Here is a 10,642-nt window from a genome sequence, read left to right on the forward strand (position 1 = left end):
ATATTTTATATTTTATATTTTATATTTTATATTTTATATTTTATATTTTATATTTTATATTTTATATTTTATATTTTATATTTTATATTTTATATTTTATATTTTATATTTTATATTTTATATTTTATATTTTATATTTTATATTTTATATTTTATATTTTATATTTTATATTTTATATTTTATATTTTATATTTTATATTTTATATTTTATATTTATATTTTATATTTTATATTTTATATTTTATATTTTATATTTTATATTTTATATTTTATATTTTATATTTTATATTTTATATTTTATATTTTATATTTTATATTTTATATTTTATATTTTATATTTTATATTTTATATTTTATATTTTATATTTTATATTTTATATTTTATATTTTATATTTTATATTTTATATGTTATTTTTTAAATTTTATATTCTGCCTTCTTTTATATCGTTAAGGTCTTCACGTCCTGACCTATCCTTACTGAAAAATAATAATATCTTTATTTACGGTAATCATTTCTAGTGAGTGACGTTCGCTACGTGATCAGTAATTTTAATTTTCAACAAAATTAATTACCATAAGAAACGTCTTGCGAACGAGCAAAGGAAGTCCACTCATATTATTAATTTCATAATAATATTATTACTTATTTAGAAAAGCTCAGGCCGTAAGTTCACTGAACTGTTAATTAAGTTCTGCCCATCCATTTCAATTTGCACAGATACCCTCTTTCACCCAATTAAAATATTAACAACAAATAAGTAGTCATTGATTAACAACGATTTAAGTTATGAATGGTAATGTGCCTTCCTTCCTCCGCCACTTAAGCTTGAACAAAAAATAAACAATTTGACCAAATGGTCTTTGAACAACCTAAGGCGAGTCATCGCCAACAACACCCTACGCCTTGGCAATTATTCCGACACTTTAGCTTCGAACATAACAGTATTTATATGCCAAAACACCATAAACTGTCCAAGATACATGACCAAAACCGGCAAAATGCCGCATGGAAAAACTCATTGATATGCGTAACATGATGCCAGTAGAAAAGTGACGGGAATAGGCAAAAAGACAAGCTAGCAAGCATGGCTATAGAAGTTATGATAACAAAGTGTTAGCGTGAAATATCAACATGAATATTGTATGAAGAACGAAATGGTATGGAATTCTGCTGTTCTACCATTCTAGCGCTTAAACTGTGGTCATGTACGTGCGATTATATAATCGTTGGCAAATATCAGACTTTATTTTATGATTCAATTTTCTTTGAAACAAAAAGAGCATTTAGGTCCTTTGAATTATTCTCTTAAATAATCTCTAAAATTCCTAACGAAATTCAAGGGTAAATATATAATATAAAAATATACAATATAAAATTTAAAATATGAAAAATAAAATTTAAAATATAACATATAAAAATTAAAATATAGAATATGAAATTTAAAATATAAAATACAAAATATCAAATATAAAATTTAAAATATAAAATATAAAATGTAAAATATAAATTATAAAATATGACATTTAAAATATAAAATTTAAAACATAAATTGTAAAATATAAAATCTACATTTTTGTGCTCCCACTTTGATGATGAAATTTAAAACAATGTTGATAACTTTATCAATTTCGGCCAGCAAGCAGAACTGCAACAGGGGGGATGTAGAGAAAACGAAAACAACACCGGGAAATTCTACCGACAAGCATCATATTGGTAAAACTGACCGCAATATTTATGTACAATCAATGCAATTGAATGAACAAATGAATAAAAATGGGTAAATATTTCAATAGGCAGCGGCAAGTGACCGACCGAACGGGATAGGAAGGATGGAAGGAAGGAAAGATAGCCACCTCATCGCGTTGTGTGAATCAATGAGTCAATACAGTTAATGAATTCATTTGAATCTCGGTCAGAAAAAATCATTTTACAATCCATGGCGACAGCAAGGGTGGGATGAATGCACAAAGAGTGAAAATAACAAATATTTTGCTTCATATGGTTGGGCTGCTGTTGGTTTGCAAACTCTATAATCTTCTTGAAGTGGTTCATTCATTGCTGAGAGCTGATCAGCGAAGGACTTAAAGTCAATTAATTGGAAACAATCATTCCCACAAAGAATGCCATTAAAATTGATACATTCTTCGATTCATGGACGACATTCAAACAAACAATCTGCCACGATTCAGCCATCCATGACCACCAATGTCTGTGGTGATGGTGTTGAAGTTTTTACTTCTTTTGTGTGCATGTGCGGTATTTCATCTAGGCAATCAGTAAATCTGAGAGAAAGAGATTGTTTCTGTTTCAAAGAAGACAGTGGGTCCTGAAAGGAATGGTTACGAAAACAAAGTGGCAAATTTGTATGTACCAATTTCACTTAACCTCTATGGACCTCTGTTATCCTAATATTTGACCTTAGCAGAGTGTTCCTCCATAGAAGACCTTTAAGCGGTTCTTTTGGCAGCCAATGATGGGGAAGGTAACAACTTTTATAAGAAGGAAGTGGCAGTATTTCCTAAATCAGTATTTTGTTGCTTCTTCTAAGGTCCTCCTGTATTTGTTTGTGTGCAGTTATGTGTGAAATTGTTTAAAAATGCAATTAAATAATTTATAAAAACAAAAACAACAACAGTTTTATTTAATGGTCATTTTATCATTCGTTTCATTTTTAGCGTTGCTTCCGGCCTACCTGATACTCGAACTTGTCTTTTGCATCAAAAGCTGCAAATGCTTAATGTATGCATTGAAAAACGCTTACAGCGTGAAAAGGGCATCACAACCAGTAAAACTCCTCAGGATATAACTGTCATTACAGACGACGAAGATGATGATGATGAGGATACTGATGAAGACTTTTATGATCTGAGCGATAATACAGATGATGCCAACACTGGTGGTAATGAGGAGGCAACAAATGAAAAGAGTGAAACAAAAAGTGAAAAGGAGGCCAAATTAAAGCAACACCTTAAAGCCGAGGGACGTTTACAACGTTTAAATAACTTAAAACTCATTGACGGTGATGAATATTTATATGTACCAATTACTCAAGATTTGGCACCCAAAACCGAAGATCAGCTACAGGATGATGCTGATGTAATGCTAAAAATGGGTTCGGACTCAGGTGAGATGTTATTTTCTTTATATTTTTCGATTGGAAAAATAATGAAATGTTTATTTTAGAGTTTATCACCGATTTGATGTGTTCCACGGTAGTATCGGATGCCGAAGCCTTTAAGGCTGCCAACCCGAGGGCCCGTTTTGAAGATTTTATACGTTGGTTCAGTCCCAACGATTGGGAACAGTATTTGGATGAGGAAACTAAGGAGCTACGTTATAAACTTAGTCCACGTATGCAGGCTCCTGGCAATACATGGCAAAAGGTGTGGGAACAAGCCAAACCGGTACCAGCATCCAAACAGGTATGTAAGAGAAACCAGTATGTAAAAGACCAATGGACCAAATTCCATCACATATTCCAAATTTCACCAAAATTGGACAGATATAGCGTGTTTGGGGCATCAAATACCACAAATCGGTCGAAAATACATAAGGGAGCTATATCCAAATCTGAATCGATTTCGATATAATTTCCCACATTTATTTCTAGACCGATTTCAATCACAATTTCCAAATTTCATCCAAATCGGACGTATTTAGCGTGTCTGGTGCAGCAAATACCTGAAATCGGCCGAAAATATATATGGGAGCTATATCCAAATAGGAACTGATTTCGATATAATTTGGCACATTTATTTCTACTGGATCAAAAAATGATATACCCCAATTTTCAGCTGAATCGGACAATATATGCTACCTGTACGGTGCGAACGGATGGACGGACTTGCATAAATTGACTCAGAAAGTGATTCCATGTATATCCCCAAAAGAAATCATGGGTATATCTTGTTTCCATAGACATGTTACATGCGAATGCACAAAAACATACTACCCATAACCTCAGCAATCCCAAGGTTTTGAGGTCAATATTGGGTAGTCTCTAACTTTTTTTAGCTATTTCAAGACGATTCTCGAACTGCCCATAAACTGCACAGCAGCTGGAAGAAGGTTTGCGATATACAAAGATTATACCATATCGGTTATGACCTTTGCGTGTTTACTTACTGACCACCCAGACAGATAGACAGACGGACATCTATCCCACGGCAGCGGGTTCTTTCGTACCGGATTGACCCGGGACCACACAACATCAGCGTTCCGGCCAGCGGCTGCCACCTCAGTGTACATGTGTTTGTATTTATTTCGTTTTTCTGTGCTGGGAGCGGCATATCCCGGAATGTCTGCTCCGGATTCTTTTGGTCCGTGCCGGGACGGATGAAAATCCAGGACCAATATATTTGTGCTCGGTTTGTAACATCCGCATCTTCACTCATATCCAATCTTCGGTGAGATGCAATAGATGTCAGGAGTGGGTGCATTTAAGGGGTTGCTCTGGACTTGCCCAAGAGAGGAACTACGATAGGGACTATGTTGCTGCATGATGCTCGAACAAAGCCCCCAGTGAGTCGTCGTCGTCAGATTACGAAACTCCTTCGTCGTCGGATTACGAAACTCCCCCGCAGTCCCCCCAACAGCAGCCGCACGCGCAGCATTTAACACCAGCCGTTGTTGTTCCAATCCCAGAAAAATGCATCCTTTTTGCAATTTAATTGCAATGGGCTCCGAGGTAAGATCGATGAAATAGTGGACTTTATGAATCGGAAGAAGATCAAGGTCGCGGCGGTGCAGGAAACCATGCTGAACGACCACAGCTCAGTACGTTGTGATGGTTACAACGTAATAAGGAAGGATCGCACCAGATGTGGAGGTTCGGGGATTAGCTTTCCTCTTGCACCAGTCTGTTCAATACAGACCTATCTCGCTTGAGCCTGCCACTAATGACCCGTACATGGAATGTATGGGGGTAGCAGTCAGGTGTGGAACTGCTGAGATAGAGTTGCTGAACGTATACATCTCGCCGAGAAATAGCTGTATCTCAGATTATAAGCATGACATTAGCCCGCTTTTGGAAGGTCAAAATCGTCTGGTCCTGGGGGACTTTAAGGCGCATCATGAGATGTGGCATTCGGCCCTCGGAAACGACCAGAGAGGTATAGCGCTGGCTGAGCAGATTGATAGCTCTTCGTTTTGCTCGGTCAATGAGGACGCCCCTACCAGAATAAGAGGAGCGTGTCACAGTTCGCCAGACATAACCATCGTGTCACCTGGTCTGACAAATGACGTCACCTGGCAACCCGTCATTTCCCTTGGATCAGACCATCTCCCCATAATTGTCTGCATCAGCAGACCACCCGATTTCATCACCTCTGAACGCCGCACATTCGTCAATCATGGGAAAGCTGATTGGCCGAGTTTCATAGAGTTCTCCAATCACCGCTTCAGAGAATTACCCAATCCTTCTGATGTTCGGGTAGCGGAAAGGACGTTCCGAGACATAATCAATGCTGCAGCCGCTCGCCTAAGTAAGACCAAATTTCCCAGCAGATGCGACGGGATTAGCAACTGAGCGTGATGAGCTTCGTCAAACCAACCCCGATGACCCCAGAGTCAGGGAGCTGACACTGGAAGTTAATAGGCTGGTCGGCGAACATAAGCGGAACTGCAATATTTGAGCCGGTATAGGTGAATTGTGGGCCACGGTTAAGTCACTTTCGAACCCTGGAAGAAGGGAAGATAGGACCTCAGTCACGTTTGGCGACGTTACGTTGACTGACCCGAAGAGGTGCGCAAGTTATTTCGATCGACAGTTTGTCGAGCACCCCGAGAGTGACAGGGCGAAGAGAAGAATATTACGTCACATCAGATCTATTCCTGCCGAGGAGGAACCACCACAGTTTACAATGGATGATGTTGGCAATGCCATCAGGAACGCTAAATCATCCAAAGCGTTAGGTCCTGACGGAATTTCCATGGTTATGTTGAAACAGCTGGATGAGCCGGAAGTGGAGTATCTCACTAAAGTTCTCAACCTGTCGCTAGCCACCCTTATTGTTCTCGAAGTCTGGGAAATGGGCAGGGCGGTCCCGCTACTGAAGCCAGGCAAGGATGCCAGCAAAGGTGAATCGTACAAGTCGATTTCGCTTTTGTCACCTGATCAGCATGGATTCCGCAAGCAGCACAGCACGACAACAGCGCTGCACGCCATCTCCACACATATTTGTCGAGGACTCAACCAGGAACGGCCGTGTGATAGAACAGTGATGGTGGCGCTTGACTTATCAAAAGCCTTTGATACTGTCAAGCACTCCACGCTGTTCGAGGACATCGAGCAGACAACCCTCCGGCCAAGTCTGAAACGTTGGATAATCAACTATATGTGTGATCGCCAGTCGTATGTGGAGTTCAGGAACAAGAAATCCAAGCCCCGTAGAGTGAAACAGGGAGTTCCCCAAGGAGGGGTAATATCTCCGGAACTGTTTAACCTCTACCTTTCCTGTATTCCGCCCCCCTCCAGACGGCATTGAGATCGTAACGTATGCGGATGATTGTACGATCCTGGCGTCAGGTACCTACCCAGATGACATCTGTGAGAGACTGAACTATTTAACCGATCTTACCACCTTTTTCCACGCGAGGAATATGCAAATATGCGCCATTAAATCGACGGCCACTCTGTTCACCACATGGACGGCGCAGTATAGAAGAGAGTTGAATATCAGGGTCGATGGTAGCAGAATTCCGACCACAAACTGCCCCTAAATTCTAGGGGTCACATTCGACACCACTTTCACGTCGTCCGCGCATGCCACAGCTATCTGCGATAAACTGAAATGTAGGAAGAAGGTCCTCAAGTCCCCAGCAAAATTTGACGGAAGGGGTTCTTTGCGATGACGTGATTTCATGTCATCTTTTGCATTGGTTCAAAGGAAGTCGTGCAAGATCCGATCTTTTCATTAGAGCTTCGTTCCCGTACTTTTTAATGGTAAAACTCGTAAAAGAGAGAACTGCAAAAAATTTGTTCTTACACACAAGTTTTCTGAAATAGTTCGGGAACGGAAAAATGGAAAATACGTCAAAAAAACTGGAACAAATGTCAAAGTCGGCGTATCAGCCAATCAGACGCCGGCAACCATGTTACTATTTTTTTACTCGCCCAAATTTGTCGTGTAAAAAGTTTTTAAAGAGAGCGTCATTCAGCGCCATTTTTGTTTAAAGAGAAGTGAACATTTTACAACTTTTTTGTGTACGGGAACGCTTTTTCGAGTAAAATGTGTAAAAGTCGTAAAAATTGTAAAAACTTTTTAGTTCTGGAACACAGCTTAGGATTTGAACCAATGCAAAGGAAGTGGTGAAAGATCCGATCTTTTCATCAGCATTTGTATCCATTCCATCGATCCAATAGAGATGATGTTTGTGTTTTTATTTACACACCTGTTTATTTTCATTTTGGTATGTTCCAGTACTGTCTTACATTTCCTGCATATCAAACAACTAAAACTTCTAAACAATTGGTATTATATGAGCTAAAAATAGAATCGGACTGCACACATTGCTATTCTAAAAGTTCCCTTGTCTGTTCTAAATCTGACATAGAATGAAATCAATCAAATCTCGCTTCTTGGAATTTGAAAAAAAGTCCGAAACGAAAAGGGACAAGAATCTGACATGTCAACGCATTGGTTAAAATGACATGCTTAGGATCCAGAAAAGAACGTCATCTTTTGGGGTCCACGCTCATATAAAATTCATCGATGAAGATGCTAAAAAGATGACATGCTAGATCACTTGCACCCATGATTGAATGTCATCTTTGGCATCGAACATTTTGCTGGGTCCCTAGCCGGCAGCACTCGGGGTGCAGATAAAGAAACCTTGTTGACCACGTATAAAGCGATAGGTCGGTCTGTGGTAAGCTATGCGGCGCCAGTTTGGTTCCCGAATTTATGTGACACGCAGTGGGATAAGATTCAAATTTGTCAGAACGCCGCCCTGAGAACAGCAACAGGGTGCCTCCTCAAATCTACAGTGGACCATCTACAAGAGGAGGCAAAGATTCTTCCAGTACGGCAACATAATGAGATGCTATCGTTTCAGTACTTGCCCGGGTGTTACCGTGAGAGTCATCCCAATCACCATCTGCTGGCCGCCGGTACACCCAGGCATATTAAGAAGGATATTCATGCTCTAGAGACGACGGTCCAACAATATAGGACAGAACCTCTAGATCAACAGGCATATCAGGCAGGTTTGAACAGCATTCACACGGGCACAGTTGCTAAGACCATAAGCAATTATTGTGTGAATGCAGTCATCGGAGCACATCGCCCATCTATCGCAGCTGAAGAGGTCAGCTGCCACGACAAACCAGAGTAGTTTTGGCTCAATTACGCTCGGGATATTGCAGTCGCCTAAATTCCTATTGGGCGGGAATCGATCGCACCGTGCAAGACATCTGCCCAGTATGTGGCATGGGCCCGCACTATACTAAGCACCTATTCAACTGCCCCGCCAAGCCTACTCATCTGACTCCTGTGGATCTGTGGTTACATCCCATCGAAGTAGCCAACTTCCTGGAACTGGAGATAGACCCAGAGCCAGATTGAACAGGAGAACGAACATACAAACATAATAATAAAACACTGTTACAACAACAACCCATAACCTCAGTGGGTGTAGGATATAATAAAATAGTCTATGATGAAAACCTCTACCATGAACAAAGATAGTCTACCATTAACGTCAATCCCACGGCAGCGGTTCTTTCGTACCGGATTGACCCGAATACATAGTGTTTCGGTCAGCGGCTGCCAACCCAGCATTAAATCTATCCTTCTCTTATGCTGTTGCAACAACAATCATTAACGTTTCCATGCTCACACGAATCTTGGCCACCCGCAGACACACTAGCGAGTCGTACAACAAACAAGTATATTAGTAAATTACTTTATAGGCGGGGTGATCTTAGACAATAATCCATTAGATTACATATAACTTTTCCCTTTTGAGTCACTATATCTTATTTAAGATCCTAATTTTTTTTCAGAAACGCCTGTTCGATGACACCCAGGAAGGTTATAAAATTCTCAACTATTTGGAATCTCGTAATTTGGGTGAGATTTTTGGTCTAACCATAGTGCCATTATTGCACAGTTCCATACTCAAACTAAAGGTAATTACATCAACATTAAACAATAAATCACAAACTCCCATTAATTCTCCTCTCTCTCGCTCTCTTTCTCTTCTTAACTCCAGGACATTTTTGCAAATTCCCATGTTTTAGAGCTCTTCAATGAAAACGTTGATGAAATTCTAGCCGACCTTAGTCGTTTTTCACGTGATGTCGAAATCGTAGAGGCACTACCCAGTCCCAATACTGAAGCTCCCAAAACCCACGAGAATAAATACACTCTGCAACTTCCCAATCCCCAACCATTGCTTAAGAAAATCGAACAATTGGAAAGAGATTTTTATCATTATAAATGTTTTGAATGTTTGCCGGGAATGAAAGATTTAACCGCTGAAAAACTGCACTCCAAATTTCGTGAAATTTTACACAACAATGGCAGCTGTAACATTGTGAGTAAAACTGAAGATGAAAACATCTTGGAGTTGTCATTGCAAACCCTCTTCAAAGATGATATGCGTGATAAACTGTTGAGTAAAGATTACATAATACGTTTGGGTGAAGGGTTAATTGCGGATAATAATTCTTCAACCATGGCAAAAGATATGGAAGCCAAGGAAAAACAACCTGCAACCATAATGCCACAATTTCTGCGTGCCATTGTTACCGGTGAAAAGTTACGTTTGTGTGGTGCATTTACTGAAAATACAACATTTTTAGATTAAAATGCCGATTTCAACGAATTTGTTATTAGTTTTGAACTATTTAAGAAATGTCCTGGTGTAGGGTAGTTCTATTTAAAAGTATTTAAAAAATTATGTAATCAAGTTCTCTCTTTATTTGTAATGTAAAATTTGATACTCTTTTTCATTGGTATTTAAATAAAGTAAATTTCTCAATTTTTCGGTGTATTGTCACAATGACAACTTGACTTCAGGAAGTCAAGATTTCATTGTGATTTTACATCTATTTCCCCAACAGAAGAAAGGTGTTTTTAATTGATAGACAAGAAATGAAATCTCTCGATTTTATTACAGTTCATTGATATTTTAGAATTTTTTTTAAGGCCACTTGAAAGAGGAACTTAATTTGAAATTTTTCAAACCTACGAAAATATCATAAAGGTCAATCTTGTAGAGAATTTTCACAGCTACAACATTTTCTTTAGACCCATTTCGATAGGACTTGCAGTTTCCAAACAATATAGTGAAAATCTAATTTACCCTAAAAATGTGAACATTGACTGCGATTTATTTAAAAAGCGTTCCGGCGATTTTTTGTTTTTTGTTTTTTGACATTTCTCATCTATGAACATTGTTTCAGAATCCGTAAAAACTTCCCAGGTGTAAGCATTTTAAGTTGGTTCAAGCGCACCGTGTAAGGTTTCCAATCAACATTTTTTTTGTATTTTTGCGTCGCACAGAGGACGAAATCATTGATCTAGCGGCGCGAAAGTCAAAAAATCAAAGTATAAAAGTGCGAAATGTTTTCCATTATATCGATTACAGACACTCTGCTGACTACGATTTTGTTTTTACTTTTTTGTTGTTGTAA

The 10,642-nt window shown here is 38.7% G+C and overlaps 1 protein-coding gene across 1 annotated transcript in view; it reads left to right on the plus strand.

Annotated features, from left to right (window-relative positions):
* Window positions 1-10,075, plus strand: part of Rab3GAP1 (RAB3 GTPase activating protein subunit 1) — a 125,165-nt gene extending 115,090 nt beyond the window's left edge. Inside the window, exons 3-6 of the mRNA XM_073971075.1 lie at window positions 2,679-3,127; window positions 3,187-3,425; window positions 9,008-9,133; window positions 9,217-10,075. Coding sequence (XP_073827176.1) covers window positions 2,679-3,127; window positions 3,187-3,425; window positions 9,008-9,133; window positions 9,217-9,813 — 1,411 coding nt within the window. The 3' untranslated portion in view covers window positions 9,814-10,075. The remainder of the gene's footprint in view (window positions 1-2,678; window positions 3,128-3,186; window positions 3,426-9,007; window positions 9,134-9,216) is intronic.
* The last annotated feature ends 567 nt before the right edge of the window (window positions 10,076-10,642 follow it).

The sequence above is a fragment of the Musca autumnalis genome, unplaced genomic scaffold (assembly GCF_047663935.1).
Source record: "Musca autumnalis isolate F117 unplaced genomic scaffold, ASM4766393v1 scaffold_2, whole genome shotgun sequence".
Classification (NCBI taxonomy): Eukaryota; Metazoa; Arthropoda; class Insecta; order Diptera; family Muscidae; genus Musca; species Musca autumnalis.